Source organism: Lithobates pipiens, unplaced genomic scaffold, assembly GCF_037356315.1.
Source record: "Lithobates pipiens isolate NorthernLeopardFrog02 unplaced genomic scaffold, aLitPip1_a1.2 Scaffold_16, whole genome shotgun sequence".
In the NCBI taxonomy this organism is placed as follows: Eukaryota; Metazoa; Chordata; class Amphibia; order Anura; family Ranidae; genus Lithobates; species Lithobates pipiens.
The window spans coordinates 281,545,169-281,566,042 of record NW_027507748.1 but is presented as its reverse complement, the minus strand read 5'-3'; the positions used below and the strand labels follow the sequence as shown (position 1 = coordinate 281,566,042).

The following is a 20,874-nucleotide window of genomic DNA, read 5'->3' as shown; positions in this document are numbered from 1 at the left end:
ATATAGATGTGATCAATGGGATATGGCCCTGGATTCTCTTCCAGTTGTGTCAGTATCGGCTTCCCATAAACTCTCACAACAATTTTGAACTGTATTTGGGGAACAACCGGCTTATCGCCATCGCAATGCGGTCAAAAAATTTAACTGTCAGAGCTGGCTAGACAACCCTAGTCTCCCTGCTCCATAGTTAGTCATGGATAGATTGTTGAAATTTAATGTGGTGTTTGCCTGAGCTTGGGGCCTTTCTCATGTTCTGTATATAAGCGTAGTTAGTTTGACATTCTGTGCAGTTGCCCAGTAACAAGCTTGGGTGATTTTGCTGTGTGTTGAGTTATTTTGAAGTGATAGCAAATGTACACTGCTTTACAAGCTGTACACTCACTACTTTACATTGTAGCAAAGTATAATTTCTTCTGTGTTGTCACATGAAAAGTTATAATAAAATATTGACAAAAATCTGAGGGACATACTCACTTTTGTGACATACTGTATGCAGATATGTACTCCTCGCTGTCTTCTAGAGACTGGGGATATCCAAGTAGACTGCGAGTATAGAAAAACACATATGGCACGTAGGCCTAGCGCATTATTCTTTATAAATGTTTTTATTGAATAGTAAAAAACGGAGGCGAATATACACCTCTTACTCAGACATGAAATGAGGCTCTGAGCACGGAGTACTGACAGCAGTACTGACCTGAGAGGCACAGAGCAGGACCAAAAGAGCTCCTAACCTACACTAAAAGCCATCCAGATGAAGCTCTACAGCAGAGGGAAACCTTGAAATGCGTTAGCCAATGTGTCTACAAGCATTGTGAATTCACGCATATGGACTTAAGCAGTTCATGTTGTGTTAAAGCTATAATGCAAGCATTGGTTTGTGAGTATATTCACCTCTGTTTTTTTACTATTCAATAAAAACATGTATAAAGGATAATGTGCTAGGCACCATCTGTGTTTTTCTATACTTGCACCCTCCAAAGTGCTCCCTTACATCAGTGTCTACAGAGTGTACTGGAGAGTAGTACTAAGGTGGCACTTGGATGATGAAAGTGGGCACTCTGGAGGATCTTAGTGGGCACTCTGGTGATACTAACTTAGTTCCGCCAGAGTGCCCCTTAGACTTTTCAGATTGGCCCCTTACATCCTCTGCCAAAATGTCCCTTACACCCTGTGCCAGAGTGCCCCCTTATAGCCTGTGCCAGAGTGCCCTGTGGATTACTGTCTCCTTCTCTGTGTCACTTTGTGCAGCAAGTGTCCGTCTTTTCCAGTGAAGTGCAGGCAGGAGGGGAGGAGGAGTCCGGTCTGCACACTAAACAGCAGCCCGAGCCCAGTGACTAGACACCACATCCTCCTCCACTCAGGTCAGCCACCTCTGCCTCTATTTTCCTATCCGGGGATCAGGGCTTTCATGCTGCCACTGCCAGAGCCGCCCTCTGCCGCCTGAGCAGTAGCAGTCGGGAAGTTCTGTGCCTACACTACAGCACAGCCAAAGCACTCTTGGACATGAGAAAAGTGCTGGGTTTTCATAACACAGATCGCCAACGTCCTGCACTCTTGGGGCCCCCCACAGTGGTGGAACACCAGGGCTTGGTCGCAAGTGTGACCTTTGTGACCCTGGTGCTTTTTTCCTCTGTTATCAGCATGAGTAACTTCTAGGAAGTTTTCCCAACAGAAGATACATTTGTGTCAGGGGGGGCTCAGGACAGAGCTTGTCTATTCACAACATTGTTCTTCTACTGTGTGGAAAGGGTGTGGGGGGGGGAGGGGGGGGGGGGTGTTCCTTTCCCCCAGTCCAGTCAGCTCTTACACAATGTAACTGCAGTCTCTCCACCCTCTTCTCTCTGCTGAGACAGATAAAGAACAAGTTTAGGATCTGCACTTCTGAAAAGGTGTAGAGAGGAGAAGACTGCAAATAAACTAATGAAACAAATCCTCATACATAGGTTTTATCTTTGTATATCACCCGAGGCTGTTCACTTCACTTGGCAATTGGCAAATGTGAGGGTTTACAGCCACTTTTAAAGTTAATAACTCATCACCAAGTTCACTACATGGACCACTTATGTATTTATACATTTTGATCATATCACCTCTTAATCTCCTCTTTTCAAGAGTTCAGTTCCTCTAATCTTTCCTCATAGCTGAGCTCCTCCATGCCTTATCGGTTGCCCTTCTCTGCACTTTCTCCAGTTCCCTGATATTTTTTTTTATGAACTGGTGCCAAAAACTGAACTGCATATTCCTGATGAGGTCTTACTTTTGATTTGTACGGGGGCAAAATGATATCTCTCTGGAGTTCATACCTCTTTTAATATAAGAAATGATTTTGCCTGCTTTGGAAACCTATAGCTTTGCATTGCATGCCATTATTAAGCTTATGATCTACCAAAACCCAGATCCTTCTCCACCACTGATTCCCCCAGTTGTACTCCCCCTAGTATATATGATGCTTACATATTCTTAGCCCCCAAGTGCAAACTTTTACATTTATCAAGCGTGGTCATCCAGTTCTATGAGGGCTTCATATTTCTTCTGGAGAGAAGCTAGCTATTGGCATTCCTTTCCTCATGCGGACAGCATGAGGAGAGGATAAGAGAGCCGATAACCTGCGTAAAAGGAACGTGTACACTGATAATCAGGGCACTGGTTATCAGTGCAGCCCCAACAGTGCCCACCAGTGCTGCCAATCAGTGCTCATCACTGCCTCCTTATCAGTGTTACCTTTCAGTGCAGCCTCATCATGCCACCTTATCATTGCCCATTAGTGCCGCCTCATCAGTGAACATCAATGAAAGAGGAAAAATTACCTGTTTGCAAAATTTTATAACAAATTATGAGAGTGTTTTTTTCAAAATTGTTCGGTCTTTTTTAATTTATTTAGAAAAAAATAAAACACCCACTGATGATTAATTACCACCAAAAGAAAGCTTTATTTGTGTGAAAAAAAATATTTTGGGTACAGTGTTGCATGACTGCGCAATTGTCATTCAACAGAGGTCATCGTGTAAATTGGAGACATCCTTAAAAGGACATTATTTCACTGCTTAGCTTAGTGTCATCTGCAAAGACTGAAATGGTTCTTTTAATCCCAGACCCAATATCATTTATAAATATATAAAAAAAGTAAGGGTCCCAACAACCTTAGACCATTCAGAGTAAAGCCCCATACACACTATCGGATTTTCTGCAGATTTTTTTTCCTTCAGATTTACCAAAACCAAATAATATAAGGTCAGACCTTAAGAGTTTCAATTTGTATGCAATCAGGCAGGCCCTTGCACTACATGGTTTTGGTAAATCTCAAGACAAAAATCAGCAGAAAATCTGATAGTGTGTATGGGGCTTAAAATCATGTGATTATGTGGTGACCCTAATCACTACTATATGGTTTTGTGTAGGCTACAACAGGTTAATTAACCTGCAATTGATTTTGTTGTGTGTGATTAGACTACCAAAAAGTACCTTGTTTTATATAAATAAATTCAGCTGAAAAAATAAATAAATGTGTGGCACCTTTTAAAGAATACACACGTAATTAAGATGACATTTTCATATCAAATATAATTTAAAAAATCAACATGCGTGAGGACTGCTCAATATCATGGGCCTCATTTACTAATCTGTAAAAGCTGAGTGAACTGAACTTGCATTTACTTAAAATATATCAGACAAGCTTTTTTTTCCAAATTGATTGGAACTTGAATAAATTGGAAATATGAAGAATTCAACTTATTTTATCTCACATTTGAATAAATCAGGCCCACTGTCTCAATTGCAAATCCAAGAGTTAGAACAATTTGTCAGGGGCGTACTGCCCATAGCATAGCCGAAGTTTGAGGCAGAGTGCTCCTACAGGTGCCCATGTTGCTGGGCATAGGCACCTATGCATACTAGTATCGGTGCCGATACCAAGCATTTGCACGAGTATGTGCAAATGCTCCAATACTTGACCCAATGTCTGTGCCCTCAGTGTAGCAGGGGGGGCCGGGCAGCCTCACAGATGATTGGTATGTTCAGTTACAGGCACCAATCTCCCTGTATAGCTTTCAATAAAGCAGCTGACTGCCACTTCTCCTCCTTTCCCTCCCACGGCTTTCAGTTGCTTTATTGAAATGTATACATGGAGATCAGCGCTTGTAACTGCCCGCACCAATCGTTCTGACTGTCCCCTGTGTCCTCCCGTGGCTCCCAGGATTCTCTTCCGGGTCCTCTACCAGCTTCCCAGGTCTGCTCTGGTCCCCCTCTGTGCTCCCCAGGTCCTCCGTGTCCTTCTCCAGTCCCCCCCTGTCCTGGATGTGTCAGAATTGAGAGTGGAGGAAGGAGCTGGTAAATATGTCATTTATCAGCTCTTTTCTTTTCTGAATGAACAGAGGCAGTGATCACTGCCTCTGTCCATTCATAACTGAGCATTGTAAACTTATGATGCTTCAGTTTATGATTGGAGAGGAGACTCTGTCTCCTCTCCATTCATCTTCAGTGCAGCTGTGGTTGCAGGGAAAGGGACTGGGAAATCTGTGTCCTCAGTTCCTTTCCCTGTGCTCATCAGTGCTGTATATTAATGCCACTGTTACATGACATTAAAAAAAAGTATTGGAAATTAGTATCGGCGAGTACTTGAAAAAAAGTATCAGTCTTAAAAGAGTGGTATCGGTGCAACCCTAATGCCTGTGTTTGACACGGCTTATCCTGACAACGCTTGCTCTCCACCTATCCTAACCCCGGCTTGCCTTTAACCACTTAAGCCCTGGACCAATTGTCAGCCTAAGGACCAGAGGTCTTTTTACAATTTTGCACTGCACTGCTTTAACTGGTAATTGCGCGGTCATGCAATCTTGTACCCAAACAAAATTTGCGTCCTTTTCTTCCAACAAATAGAGCTTTCTTTTGATGGTATTTGATTGCCTCTGTGATTTTTATTTTTTACGATATAAAAGGAAAAAGACTGAAAATTTTGAAATAAAAAGATATTTGTTATAAGAAAAATCGAATAAACTCAATTTTAGTCATACATTTAGGCCAAAATGTATTCAGCCACATGTCTTTAGTAAAAAAAAATGTCAATAAGCGTATATTTATTGGTTTGCGCAAAAGTTATAGCGTCTACAAACTAGAGTACATTTTCTGGAATTTACACAGCTTTTAATTTATGACTGCCTATCTCATTTCTTGAGGTGCTAAAATGGCAGGGCAGTACAAAACCCCCCCAAATGACCCCATTTTGGAAAGTAGATACCCCAAGGAAATTGCTGAGGGGCATGTTGAACCCATTGAATATTTTTTTTTTGTCCCAAGTGATTGAATAATGACAAAAAAATAAAAAGTTTACAAAAAGTTGTCACTAAATGATATATTGCTCACACATGCTATGGGCATAAGTGAAATTACACCCCAAAATAAATTCTGCTGCTTCTCCTGAGTACGGGAATACCACATGTGGGGGACTTTTTGGGAGTCTAGCCACGTACGGGACCCCGAAAACCAAGCACCGCCTTCAGGATTTAAATATAAAACGCTACCAAAAAAAAAACTGTTAGCGATTGCAGGGATCAGGCCTGACTCTGCGAACGCTGCAGTTATGTGTTTAGTGTTTTGTAAGTTACAGTGATCGATCGATACTGCACTTTTTTGGGCTGGGCGGAGGGGCAAAACGCAGGTGCTAGCAGGTATCTGGGCTGATCCCGCTAACAATGCGTTTTTTTGGAACCCTAAACTGCTGGGGACGCTAATATAGATCTGATCAGATCAGATATTGATCTGTTCAGATTCTATACCACTAAGGGAGGTGTATGCTTTGCGTGTGGGTGTTAGCAGTACTGGCACTAACCTAACGCTGCCTGGGGCGACGCAGACCCTATCTGACCCTAAAACCTAATTGATATCACCCGTCGGGTGATCGGGGGTTAAACCTTTATTGGGTAATAAATGGTGGGTGACCTGATGCTAAAAAAAAGCAAACTAACTAACCAGAGTCACCCGTAACACTTATACGGTGATCACTGGTGAAAGGGTTAACTAGGGGCAATGAGGGGGTTAAAACCTTTATTAGGTAGTATATGGGGGTCCCTGACGCTATATAAAAACCTGACGGGTAACCTAAATAACTAACCAGCGTCACCAGTGACACTTATACGGTGATCGCTGGTGAAAGGGTTAACTCTATGGGCAATCATGATTGGGTAGTATATGAGGGTACCTAACACTATAAAAACCTGGCGGTGAACCTAAAAAATAACTAGCTACCTAGCGGCACCAGTGACACTAATGCAGTGATCAGAAAAACGATCTCTTAGTGACACTGGCAAAAGGGGGTGAAAGGGTTAACTCTAGGGGCAATGAGGGGGCTAAAACCTTTATTAGGTAGTATATGGGGGTCCCTGACGCTATATAAAAACCTGAGGGGGGAACCTAAATAACGAACTGGCTAACCGGCGTCACCAGTGACACTTATACGGTGATTGCTGGTGAAAGAGTTAACTCTAGGGGCAATCAGGGGGTTAAAACCTTTATTAGGTTATATATGGGGTACCTAATGCTATAAAAACCTGGCGGTGAACCTAAAAAATAACTAGCTACCTAGCGGCACCAGTGACACGAATGCAGCGATCAGAAAAACGATCGCTTAGTGACACTGGCAAAAGGGGGTGAAAGGGTTAACTCTAGGGGCAATCAGGGGGTTAAACCTTTATTGGGGGGTAGGGGGCTACCCTGGACCTAACACTAACAGCACTGACAGTTTTTACAGTTACAACTGGCACTAAATGCTGTGATTAGTAAATAAATGATCACAGCAATCAGTGACACTGTGACTCTCTGGGGGGGGACGGGGGACGGGATCGGGGGTGTGATCGGGGGGTGACAGTGTGCCTATGTGTGTAGTGTTGGTGCACACTTACTATGTCTTCACTCCTCACAGTCCGGTCAAAAAGACCGCCCCGAGGAGAGTGACATCACTTCCTCCTGCCTGTGTTTACACTACACAGGCAGGGGTAGCTTCTCATTCGCCAGGAGCGATCGAGAGAGGATGGCCAGAAACCAACGGCCACCCCCTCATCCTGGATCACTCCTGCAGCGAAACGGACCGCCGCAGCCAGCGGGAGGAGGACCGATCGGACCCCCTACCCGCTGGAAGGCAAGCATGTACGGGTACGTGCTTGTGCCCCTACATGCCATTCTGCCGACGTATAATTAGATACGGCGGTCCTTAAGTGGTTAAGACTTTGTTATATTTTTATCTGCCTGATATCCTGTTGCCAACCTCTGCCTGCACATTGACCATTCTCTGCCTGGCATTTATGCTTGTATCTGATCATCCGTTGCTGACCTAGCTTGTCTGATCCTGCATCCAGTTATCGTTCTGTCCTGTTCTGCACAGTGCCTGGTGAGGCTGATCCTACAACCGCTGTGTACCTGCATCTGCTGTTCCTGCTGCCATCCGCTGCTTCAGCCATCCAGCCCAGCACTGGTGACACCGCTACACACACTTCTGTGACCAACGGAAAATCTTGCAGGCACTCACCTCACCGCGCTCTCACAGCCACTGTTGCAAGTCCAGTGGCCCTTGAGCCGGGGCTGTACGAGAGGTCTCCATCTACACGTCAAGCTCTGCCACAAGGTACGTGATACATTTACTGAATTCCAGAAAGTGTATTGTAGGCATCAGCTATGAGCTAGTATATTCCCCTAGTGCCCTTGTGTACCAAGGGGTATTTCTGACAGGTTTAGGGAGTACTTGAGAGCTTGATAAAGAAAATTCATCATGTTTATCAAATCATAATATATAAAAAAAAACTGTTATAATGTATACAAGCTATATAAAGGAATTAAAGTGATTATAAACGAAATATTCAAAAATAAACAAAAAACAAACATGTCATACTTACCTGCTCTGTATAATGGTTTTGCACAGAGCAGCAAAATCCCCTTCCTTTTGGGTCCCCCTGCCTCCAATAGCAAGCTGACCACTGTATTTAAAGTGGTTGTAAACCCTTTTTGTTGACTTTTACCTATAGGTAAGCCTAAATATCTCCTAAATGTGCACTGTTTAGGAGATATTTCACTTGTAGTGCACCATCATTGCACATGCGCTGTGAAGAAAGGGAGCACCATGCCATTTCTTCCCCTAGCATGTGCCGTGACTGACGGCTCCCACCAGTCACAGAGTCCATGGCCCCGGAAAGAAGAGGACGGAGATGGACGCGTCCTGCTCAAGGGACAGCTTCGTTTGCAGGTAAGTGTCACATAATGGGCTAGTATGCATACTAGCCCATTATGCTTTTCATTTGCAGACCTGCAGGGGGCAAAAGAGGATTTAAAACCCATCAGGGTTTACTTCCTCTTTAGGAGAGTGGTCAGCGGGACTAAAGCTGACCGTACATTGTACAAATTTCAGGAACCTTATGAAATTTGCTCAGTGGGTGGCCCTGTCATCCACCTCCTGTTCAACATCCCTTCACTTCAGCATAGCGGCTACATTGAACTAGATGCAGACCCTTTAAAGGCATTTTGACGGATGGCTGTCAAAATCGAAATATGTACCTTGGGAGATTTGTCCATTTGTGCTATTTAGTGAACTAAAAAGCTACAATATATGACCAGCTTAAAACAGTGGGGGCATCTCCCTATTGGGTACACAGAATGGGTCATAATCCGTCCACAGTGTATCTAAAACTAAAAGAAAGAAAAAAAAAACTAAAAATAAAAGGTTTATGGTATACATACATGCATACAATGCAGATGCAGGACACTTGAGATGAATGTCTGATAACCGCAAAGTATTATCAGCCGCCAAACTATTGCAAACTATTAGTAAAGTAAGGAAAATGATTTATTTCAATCATATCTATACTGAAGAGCAAATTCCAAACTGCTTATATAACTAAGTAAGGAAATGAAAATTCAGTTCAAACATGAAACGAATACCTGCTTCAGTGAGGTGCAAATAATGTTTGCTTATTAGAGGGCATGCAGTCCTAGGGTGGAAGGTACTTTATATAAGACATACCTCCGTGAACTTTATATGGTTGTTATTGATCAGTGTATGCCATTGCTGCTTGCAATGCATTATCAAACAAACCTGAGCTGCTTTACTACCCAAATTTCATTTTTACATTTTCAGAGTATGCAAATGAAGAATATATAGCACATTTAAGTTTTGGACTACCGACGGAGTGTTGGATCACACCCCAGCTATCTCTGAAGGAATATGGTGGGTAAGAGTTTCCAGATCACACATCAGACATAACGTGGGGGTCTCTAAGGTCTTTCATGGATATTGTATTAAAGAAGTTGCCACAGAGGAGGGGGGCTGATTTGTAAGAAGAGGAGATGTGAAGGTCTACAGATCTCATGTAGGTCATTGACCAACTCTTCTACCCAATTCCATTAAGTGATAGTAACCTGACAGTACATGAGCATTAAAGCAACTATTCAAGAAACAAGATGAATCTAAAATCCCGCCTTTCATTGCCCTCGTGCCCACAAAATGCTTTATACATGACACTTACTGCTATGTTGTCACCTGCGCAGTTCAGTTAGGTGACACAATGAATGTCCGCACTCTTTGGAACGGCTCTTTTCTCTCTCAGGGCTGCATTATACGAGACACTTTTACATTGATCACCTCACTCACTTGTCACTTTGCATTTTTGTTTAAAACAGGAAATTAAGAAAGCCGCAACATCAGCCTTTCCGCCTCTCCTCTCTACTCTTTCCTCCTTTCAGTATTTGTCTTGAGCGATACTGCCTTCTTTAGGTTAACCCCTTGAGTTCCAGCTGTACACATTTTAAAAGACGATCAAACTAATTTTCTGTTTGTCTTTGTATGACATGACTACTTTATATGGAGAAAGTCTGTCTGTACCCATCACAGTACTCAGCAGTATTAAAAAAGTGATATTTTAAAGTGATACAAAGAGAAGAGTAAAGGTAGCCCCTGATCACCTGTTTTAACCCCATGTTTGGTGACAAATGCGTCGGCAGCGTTTCCCCATATGCTTCAATATGTAGCGATTAGTGCGCAGCAAGCTACATGCTGAGTAAACTTTGCTGCAGGTGCAAAGCATCATGACCATGACATGTGAACACCCTGGTCCACTACCTATTGTATTTTTGTGCCCCCCACCCCAACCACACATCTAAACTTAGCCTAAAACCATTAAAGAATATAGTATGTTGACCCAACATTTCATATTCCTGATATGTGCCTGCTGTTCCATGTACTTGTATAAAATAGTATTCTGTTCTCTTTGTATTGCTTCATTTCTGTGAAATCTCTGGTGATCCTGCCAGTCCTTCTGCTTTCCTATTATATTAAAAACCAAACACACTAAGCAGGAGAGCCCAGCATGGTCAGTTCTCCAGCTATGCTGGGAACTCAGCCTTTGATCTTCCAGAGACTTGTCCTGACAGCCTCCTCCCCTGCACAGCCTTTCAATGGGAAGATCAGTGCACTGCTGCTTCCCCTCCCCTCCAGCTGCTATACAGCTGAGAACAGAGGGCATGTGATCACTTATAGAAAAGGGAAACAAGTTTTATATTTATTAAATATTAATATATATATATATATATTTTTTTTTTAGATCTAGACACAAATAGTTTGCCTTTACTTTTTATTTTAAACTGAATGGGTTGTTTTACAAAATGATAATTTACTTAAAGCGGAGGTCCACCCTAAAGTGGACCTTCCGCTCATCGGAACCCTCCCCTCCTCCGGCGCCACAATTGGCACCTTTCAGGGGGGAGGGGGGTGCAGATACCTGTACAGTACAGGTATTCTGCACCCACTTCCGGGATAGCTCTCTGCGGAAAGGGGCGTAGATTACGGCCCTTTCCGCAAGTGCCCGCCCCTTTCCGCAAGTGCCCCGCTGCCTGCTGGGAAACACACAGATCCCAGAGGCAGCGGGGACCGCCCTTATTGCGCAGCGCGACTCGTGCATGCGCAGTAGGGAACCGGGAAATGAAGCCGAAAGGCTCCATTTCCTGATTCCCATACCCAAGATGGCGACGGCAGCACCCGAGAGACGATCTAGAGATCGGCTTCGGGTGCCGACATCGCGGGCGCGCTGGACAGGTAAGTGTCACTACTTTAAAAGTCAGCAGCTGCAGTATTTGTAGCTGCTGGCTTTAAAAAAAAAACAAAAAAAAAACGCGGAGTCCCGGCGGACTCCCGCTTTAAGGTAGAAAATGTCTTGCCCCTTGCTGTAACACACCCCCCCCTGACTCCTGTATTGATCCAGCTCTGTGCCCAGCGTCCGGTCTTCTCTCCACTCTCTATGCTCTCACAAGCTTGGTTTAGAGCAGCAGGAGTCATTGGCTTCTGCTGCTGTCACAAATACTGTGTGTAAAGAGCGAGGAGCATGGCCGCATTGTGTGTGTCAATGGACGCACACAGCCCAGCTTGGGAGCGAGCCCACACATCTTCACCCATAGCAAGCAGCTTAATATGAGGGCAGATGAGGAGGGGCCAAGATTGCTAGTGGGGGGCCCAAATAGAGGAGGTTTAGAGCAGCTCTGTGTAAATCATTGTGCAGAGCAAGTGAGTATAACATGTTTATTATTTAAATGTAAAAAAAAAAATGCTTTTAGAATTGCTTTAAGAATCCTATCCTAGAGTGAAGTATCAGCTCACTGGACCATTGGGGGTCCATAACAGCCTCTAGGGGGTAAGGGGGTGCTACACTCCCTTTATGTCCTCTGTTCACAAGCTATCTCCTACTCTTTTATGCATAACATAAAATCCCAGGGTACTGTGGTATTTAGCTGAGAACAATGCTAAGAGCACAGGAAGTTATCAACTGACCACATTTCTGGCAGGATCAGCAGGTATTTTTTTTTGCACTTACCAAACAGGTCAAACAACAATGGCATATTTAACAGACTAAAAACAGTTAATTGCATATACTGTATATCCAGATACACTCTGCAAACCAGGCGCTAAATGCTGATTAAAAAATTGTATACAACCCAGCAAGTGGATCAAGCCTGCCTTTTACACAAAGCCACAGGTTTTTATTGTGCAGCACTACAACCTTCTAGGCATCAGCGTCCTAACAATCAATGATGTCATTGGTTGATGAGGAGGATTTCAGGGTGCCTGCACAGCATCCTTGTTTGTCCCACTCCTCTCCATCAGTATTGGGGTCACATTAGCTGAGTAAGACCCTTTTCACACTGAAGGCACTTTTCAGGTGTTTTAGCGCTAAAAATAGCGCCTGAAAAGTGCATCTAAAGCCTCCCCAATATGAAAGCCTGAGTGCTTTCACACTGGGGCGATGCGCTTGCAGGACCAAAAAAAAAGTCCTGCAAGCAGTATCTTTGGGGCTGTGCAGGAGCGGTGTATACACTGCTCCCACCCCCCCCCCCCCTGCCATTGAAATTAATGGGCAGCGCTGCTGAAACACCTGCAAGCTGCGCTTTGCGGGTGGTTTTAACCCTTTCCTCGGCTGCTAGCAGGGTTAAAAGAGGCCACTATAACAGCAGTAAAGTGACGCTAAGACTAGCGACACTTTACCGCTAACACGGTTACACTAGCAGTGTGAAAGTGGTCTAAGGGAGAGGAATGCCCCATACACACGGTCGGAAATTCCGACGGAAAAGGTCAGATCGGATTATATTGTTGGAAAATCCAATCATGCGTGGGCTCTATCGGACTTTTTCCGTCGGAGATTCCATCAGGATCTCAAATTTTTCCGACCAAAAAATCAGATCGGACTTTATCCGATCGTTTGTAGAGAATTCCGATCAGACAAAGTGCCACGCATGCTCAGATCACATTACGAGACCAAAGCTATTGGCTACTAGCTGCAACGTAGTCCCATCATAATGAACGAACGTCATCATACTCCGAAGGATCGGATTTTCCGACAACTTTGTCCGACCGTGTGTATGCAACACCAGTTTCGGACAAAATCCGTCTTATTTTTTCCGACGGATTTTGTGGTTGGAATGTCCGACCATGTGTAGGGGGGTGAACAGAGGGAAAAGAGAAACATGGGATACTAGTCACTACTAGGGATGAGCCGAACACCCCCCGGATCGGTTCGCACCAGAACTTGCGAACGACCCCCGCGCTCGGTACGAACGTTAGAACCCCATTGAAGTCTATGGGACTCGAACGTTCGAATTGGAAAGTGCTAATTTTAACGGCTAATATGCAAGATAGTGTGCTAAAAAGGGTTTGGCGACCTGCCTCCTGCCTCAGGGGACATGGGTCACTGCAAAAAAAAGTTTTAAAAACTACCGTTTTGGCGGGAGCAGTGATTTTAATGACGATTAAAGTGAAAAAAAAAAAGTGAAATATTCCTTTAAATATGGTGCCTGGGGGGTGTCTATAGTATGCCTGTGAAGTGCCACGTGTTTCCCGTGTTTAGAACAGTCCCTGCACAAAATGACATTAAACGGAAATAACACCATTTAAAACTGCTTGCGGTTTTAATGTTATATCTGGTTCCTGCAATATGGTTGAAAATCATTGAGAAACATGGCATGGGTAGCCCTCCCTGCCCATTACCAGCCTATTTGGGTCTTGTACACATATTAAGGGGAACCCCGTACCCATATTAAAAAAAGGAAATGCGTGTGGCCCCCAGGCCCTATATACTCAGAACAGCAGTATACAGGCGGTGCAAACAAGACAGGGACTGTGTAGGTTTGTTGTGTTAAGTTGAATCTGTTTGTCATTTTCAACCGGTACATTTTTAAAGTGTAGCTCCAGTCAAAAAAAATATCTTTAAGCTTTTTGGAAAACATAGGGAAGGGTTATCACCCCTGTATAATTTTGTTTTGTCGTCCATCTTTTTTCATCTCACTTGCTGCTGTCTCTTTGCGTTTGCAAGTAGGAGATGTTTGTAAGTTGGATGTTTGAAAGTAGGGGCCTGCCCTATATTATAGCGGTATGTACTGGGTACAGAGCACGCAGACAGCACGCACTATCTCCTAACACTACTGACTGCAAGCTCTATTATTAACCACTTGTTAGCCCAATGTTTGCATAAAGTGAAAGATGAAGTTATGCTGAGTAAATAGATATCAAACATGTCACTCTTCAAAATTGCACATGCCCGTGGAATGGCGCCAAACGTCGCTACTTAAAAAATCCCCATAGGCGACGCTTTAAATATTTTTTTACTGGTTACATGTTTTGAGTTGCAGAGGAGGTCTAGGACTAGAATTATTGCTCTCGCTCTAACATTCTCGGCGATACCTCACATGTGTGGCACATGCGAGCACATGGGGACATGGGCGCTTTAATTTTTATTTTATTTTTTTATTGTTCATTTTACTTTATTTTAGTTTGACATTTTTTTTCCCAAAAATATATTTTTGATCACTTTTATTCCTATTACAAGAAATGTAAACATCCCTTGTAATAGGAATATGGGATGACAGGTCCTCTTTACAGTGAAATCTGGGGGGTCAATATGACCCCACATCTCACCTCTAGGCTGGGAAGCCTGAAATAAAAAATTTAAAAAAAGATTCTGGCTTTGATCGTACTGGCGAGTTGGTAGAAGCACCAGAGGGCGGTGAGGGGTGGGGGGCGTCTATGGCTGGGTACTTCAGGGTATCACCGAGTATGGCTGGGTATCTCTGAGTATGGCTGGGTATGGCAATTTATGGCAGGGTATTACAGAGTATTGGCGGGGTATTGGCGGGGTACTACAGAGTAATAGCAGGGTACTGCAGAGTAATGGCGGGTACTGCAGAGTATTGGGGGGTACTGCAGAGTAATGGGGGTTACTGCAGAGTAATGGGGGGTACTGCAGAGTAATGGCGGGGTACTGCAGAGTAATGGCAGGGTACTGCAGAGTATTTGGGGGTACTGCAGAGTAATGGGGGTTACTGCAGAGTAATGGGGGGTACTGAAGAGTAATGGCAGGGTACTGCAGAGTAATGGCAGGGTACTGCACTGCAGAGTAATGGCAGGGTACTGCACTGCAGAGTAATGGCAGGGTACTGCACTGCAGAGTAATGGCGGGGTACTGCACTGCAGAGTAATGGCGGGGTACTGCACTGCAGAGTAATGGCGGGGTACTGCAGAGTAATGGCGGGGTACTGCAGAGTAATGGCAGGGTACTGCACTGCAGAGTAATGGCGGGGTACTGCACTGCAGAGTAATGGCAGGGTACTGCACTGCAGAGTAATGGCAGGGTACTGCACTGCAGAGTAATGGCGGGGTACTGCACTGCAGAGTAATGGCGGGGTACTGCACTGCAGAGTAATGGCGGGGTACTGCACTGCAGAGTAATGGCGGGGTACTGCAGAGTAATGGCAGGGTACTGCACTGCAGAGTAATGGCGGGGTACTGCACTGCAGAGTAATGGCGGGGTACTGCAGAGTAATGGCGGGGTACTGCAGAGTAATGGCGGGGTACTGCAGAGTAATGGCAGGGTACTGCAGAGTATGCACTGGTATTGCAGAGTATTGGCAGGGAATTGAGGGGTTAAATTCGGTGAGCAGCGATGTGGGCACTGCAGATGCAGCCCACATCGCTGCTGACACCGATCTCTTTCCCCTCCGCTGTACCGATCGGTACAGAAAGGGGAGGGAGGAACAGGCGTCATAACATGACGCCGGTTTGTTTCCAAGTGATCACTCCGTCATTTGACGGAGCAATCACGTGGTAAACGGCCGCTATGAGCGGCCGTTTACCGTGATGCGCCGGGTCCTATGGACCCGGCGGTCACGGATGCTCTCGAGTGCGCACACCTCGGGGCACGCGAGAGCAGAATTCTGGGAGGCCGTTAATTAACGGCCTCTCTGAGTTAAACAACCGCCCTGAAGCCGTTAATCGGCAATGGGCAGTTGTTAAGTGGTTAAAGCTAGATCACTAGCTATATAGGTGAGGTGAATATAGTGGTGTATACTGCAGTCAGGGCACAGACAACAACCACTACACAGCAGCAAGATAGGAAATCAGCCAAAAACGTTTGGTGTGTACTGTGTTGAAGGTACACAGAACACCCACTGCTTCAGATGCAAAGTAACACACTACAGGAGGCCGCCTTAAAGGCGGCCTTATATAGTGTGGGGCGTGCACTACACAGTCTGAGCTATGATTGGCCACAGGCAGGATGCCTGTGGCCAATCATGGCTCTCCTCGCTGCCGGCGCTGCGATTGGCCAAGCATGCGGGGTCACAGTGCATGCTTGGCCAATCATCGGACAGCAATGCACTGCGCCAACGCAGTGCATTGTGGTCCGCGCGCGCGTCACTCGAATTTTGACGCGAACGGCCAAAACGTTCGGAATTCGCCGAACACACGAACAGCCAATGTTCGAGTCGAACGTACGTTCGACTCGAACACGAAGCTCATCCCTAGTCACTACTAATGTGTAAAGGTGTATTTACTTTGGAAAAATAAATAACCTCTAAGGTTGGATGTACTACGTGTGTAGATGTTGCTGTATTATGTATAACTATTAGTTTAATTTTTTACATTTTGGGCTGGGTTGATTCAAGATTGTGCAGAATTTTAAAGGGTGCCTTGACCAAAAAAAAATTGAAAAACACTGTTTTAGGGGATACAGTTTCAGCTTTCCTTTAGTCACAGGTTCAGTTCATTCATAACAGCTGTTTCCTATGCTGTGATTAGCCCACAGCTATCACATGGTACCTGGGCCAATTACGGCACCCTGTACCATGTGATTAGCTGTAGCCCAATCACTAGTGATCACAGCTGTCATGAACGTAACCAATTCATGACAGTTGAAAATTTTGCTGTTACAATTTGATCTTCATCTTCATTGTAACAGCAAAGTGTAAAAAAAAAATAAAAAAAATAATCTCTTATCACTTCCTCAGAGTAGTACAGTGATACTATGGTGACACTGAACTACTCTGATGACAGGATGTAAAAACAATTAGTAAAAGAAATGAAAAAAAAAAGTTAAAAAACTTAGTAAAAAATGATTTACATTTTTTTTAACATATTGTCACCAGTCAGTGTCCCTGATTACTTTCACATCAGTCATATGGTGACGCTGTACTGCACTGGTGACAGCATGTAAAAAAATTTGTATTCAATTTCTTAATTTTCTAAAAAAATGAAGACAAAAAATTACATGTAACAGAATATATTTTGGCCTACATTTATGATAAAATTAGATTTTATTGGATATGTTTAATAACCGAATGTATTTTATAAATTTTGTAAAGTGTCGGGATTATAGTTTTATCACTGGAGTATATCCCCTTTTTATGCATGCTAATATTCTGCTGGTTTGCAAGCAGCAGCTTGACATTGCATGTTATTGCTCAGTCTGTCTTTTACTCGGACCCCCAGATCTTTCTTCATCCTTGATTCCCCCATAAGTTCTCCCCCTAGTGAGTAGTTTGCATGTATGATTTTAGTTTCCAAGTGCATTACTGTACCATTAACCACTTCTGCCACCAAAGGTTTTACCCCCGTAATGACCAGGCAATTTTTTTCGGATACGCTACTGCATTACTTTAAATGAAAATTGCATGGTCATGCGGCACTGTACCCAAATAAAATGTATGTCCTTTTTCCCCACAAATCAAGATTTATTTTGGTGGTATTTGATCACCTCTATGTTTTTAATTTTTTGCACTATAAAAAAAAAACTGACAATTTTGAAAAAAAAAAACAATATTTTTTTCCTTTCTGCTATAATACATATGCAATAAAAAATGTAAAACATTGCATTTCTTCATCAATTAGACCAATATGCATTCTGCTACATATTTCTGGTAAAAAAAAAAATCACAATAAGCGTTTATTGATTAGTTTACGCAAAAGTTATCACGTCTACAAACTATGGGATATTTTTATGGCATTTTTATATTAAAACATCTTTTTATTAGCAATGGCGGCATTTAGCGATTTTTAGTGGAACTGCGACATTGTGGCGAACAAATCGCCCACCTAAGTGGCACCTTTGGCACTTTTTTTGGGAACCAGCTAAAAATATACACTGTTACTGTACTAATGACACTGGCAGGGAAGGGGTTAACACCAGGAGCAATCAAAGGGTTAAGTGTGTCCCCAGGGGGTGCTTGCTAATTGTGTGGGGGATAGACTCACTGGATGAACACAGAGATCTGTGTTCCTGCTTAACAAGAACACAGATTACTGTGTTCTTCCATGTCGGAACAGGGATCTGCCTGGTTTACATAGGCAGATCCCCATTCTGCCTCTCTGTGGAGCGATCGCTCCCCCTCTGGCCAATCAGCCCACGTGCGCCCCTGGCGGCCCACATGTGCTTCCGCTGTCTATTGCACGAACGGACATGCAGGTATGTTGTTTCGCACAAAATAGAGCTGACCTACCGCAGTATATGTACTGCGACCGGTCGACAATTAGTTCAACCTCATTTGTCATGTAGTTGCCCAACCTATTATTTTATTGAGGTCTCCCTGTAAAATTTCTATAGCCTGATGTATAGTTGTTGCCTGCTTATTTTTGTGTTGTTTGCAAAAAACTGATATGTAGCTATTTATCCCATCCTCTATATCATTTATGAATACTTTAAACAGAATTAGTCCCCCAAGACAGAGCCTTGGGGCACCCCACTTACTACTCCAGACCAGTCTGAGTATACGTTATTTATCACTACCATTTGGACACGCCCCTGTAACCAGTTTTCTATCCAAGAACAGACCTTATGGTCCATGCCTGCAAACCTCAGCTTGTAGTAAGCGTTTATGGGGAATGCTTTGCAAAATCCATGCCTCCCCCCCCCCCCCCCTATTTAGATGGCAGCTAACAGATTGATCTGGCAGGAATGTAGAGCAGTGCTAAATAGCAAAAAATACCCTGGTCATAAAGGGAGTAAAACCTTCCAGAGCCTAATGCCGCGTACACACGACCGGACTTTTCAACGGACTAGGTCCGACGGTCTTCCCGACGGACTTTTGGCAGAGGTCCGACAGACTTTCTGAACGAGCGGACTTGGCCACACACGACTGGACTAAGTCCGTTCTAAAGTCAGTTTGTTTTGAACATGATGATGTAAGCTGGACTAAACACACAGCCGAAAGGTTTTCCCGATTTTTAGTCCGTCGGACTTGAGTCCGTCAGATAGATTTAAAACATGTTTTATTTCTAGGTCCGTCTGACTTTTGGGGAAAAAAAGCCAGCTGAAGCCCCCACATGATCCAATTGTCCGATGGATTCCGGTCCACCGGACCAAGTCTGCCAGAAAGTCCGATCGTGTGTACGTGGCAAAAGTGGTTGATGCTCAAGCACTTAATGCTCCTAGTGATAGACTGCTACACTCAAACATTTTTTCTACCAAAACTTTGCTACTACACAAAACCACACTGCTCTGGGCAGAAAACCCCAATGCTGGGATGGGTGGTGGCACACCTCGTCCAGGTGATCTGGCTCAGGATGTCCCTCCCACGTCCAAAAACAGACCATAAATGTACATTGAAGAGCTGGCCTGGCACCACTTCAAATGTTCTTGTCAAATAACTATTCCAGTGGTGCCAGCTCTTCAATGTACATTTAAAATTTTGCTGCTCCCGGGCGCACTGGCAGTGTTTTTTTTTTTTTCTGCCTTTAAACGCCCCTGCTTCTGAACTTCTCTAAACGCCTATGTGTGCATGGATACATAGGCGAACATGCAGGGGCATTTAGAGGCAGAAAAAAAAAGCCAGATGCTCCTGGGAGCAGCTGATAAACGTCCAGTGGGCATGAGGCCGCTAAACATAGCCTGTCATTTTTCATTTTTTATTTTAAAATGTAGGATGTAAAATGTCAGATGTCAGCCTTTGCCATAACAGCTGATATTTTCAGACATATTACCCGTTTTTCGAGCACTGCTTCTTATTGCTGAAAATGACAATGTTTAGTGAAATACGCCTTTTTTTTCCCAGCAAAACCTCATGTATCTTGAAAAAAAAAGTGTTTAAATCTGTTGTGAATGTACACAGTAGAATAAGGTCGTTTTTAGTTTTTTTATTCTGCACATTGGTTAGGTGGTTATCAAACATCTGTCTGTAGAATTAAAAATTTTTTTTTTAATATTATCAGTAGTTGACAATCATTCACGTTTTTTTTACTGCATTTGTAATAGCTGTTATTATAATAAAAAGACACTGATGACAAGTTTTTCTCTTCTTCAAAAAAAAGTCTTTAGACTCGATTTCATTTTTAAATACTTCATATTTTGCAAAAGTGTGTTTTTCTTCCTTTGCTGACATATCACTTTTCATTCCTTCTTGCTGAGGGCATCCACGTTGTAGTTTTTAAGTACTAGATATTCTAAAAATTCAGGGGCCCAGTCTCTTAAAAGCATTGGGATCTTGGTGGCTGCATGTTGGTAATATACTTCCCTTTGGCGCAGAGCTCCACCTTTAATAATTTCATAAGCACATTCCTCCTTTGGAGCAGCAGGCTGCTGAATCACCTGGGAAACAGTATTTAAAGCAGTATCTGCAATAATGAATTAGAAAAAGATTAAAATAAATAAATACACACACACACACACGCACACACACACACAGTATTTTACAAAAGTGAGTACACCCCTTACATTTTTGTAAATATTTTATTATATCTTTTCATGTGACAACACTGAAGAAATGACACTTTGCTACAATGTAAAGTAGTGAGCGTACAGCTTGTATAACAGTATAAATTTGCTGTTCCCTCAAAATAACTCAACACACAGCCATTAATGTTTAAACCTTTGGCAACAAAAGTGAGTACACCTCTAAGTGAAAATGTCCACATTGGGCTCAATTAGCCATTTTCCCTCCCCAGTGTCAAGTGACTCATTAGTGTTACAAGGTTTCAGGTGTAAATGGGAAGCAGGTGTGTTAAATTTGGTGCTCTCCCTCTCACTCTCTCATACTGTTCAAGTTCAATATGGCACCTCATGGCAAAGAACTCTCTGAGGATCTGAA

At 43.5% G+C, this 20,874-nt stretch overlaps 2 protein-coding genes across 2 annotated transcripts in view; both read right to left on the bottom strand.

Moving 5' to 3' along the window:
* TRAF3IP3 (TRAF3 interacting protein 3) overlaps positions 1-9,660 on the bottom strand; it is a 143,833-nt gene extending 134,173 nt beyond the window's left edge. The window contains exon 1 of the mRNA XM_077481513.1: positions 9,507-9,660. The gene's annotated coding sequence lies outside the window, so the exon portion shown is untranslated. The remainder of the gene's footprint in view (positions 1-9,506) is intronic.
* Positions 9,661-19,909: 10,249 nt separating this feature from the next.
* The window catches only part of HSD11B1 (hydroxysteroid 11-beta dehydrogenase 1), a 95,340-nt gene continuing 94,375 nt past the window's right edge, over positions 19,910-20,874 (bottom strand). The window contains exon 6 of the mRNA XM_077481511.1: positions 19,910-20,401. Within this exon, the coding sequence (XP_077337637.1) occupies positions 20,178-20,401 (224 nt within the window). The 3' untranslated portion in view covers positions 19,910-20,177. The remainder of the gene's footprint in view (positions 20,402-20,874) is intronic.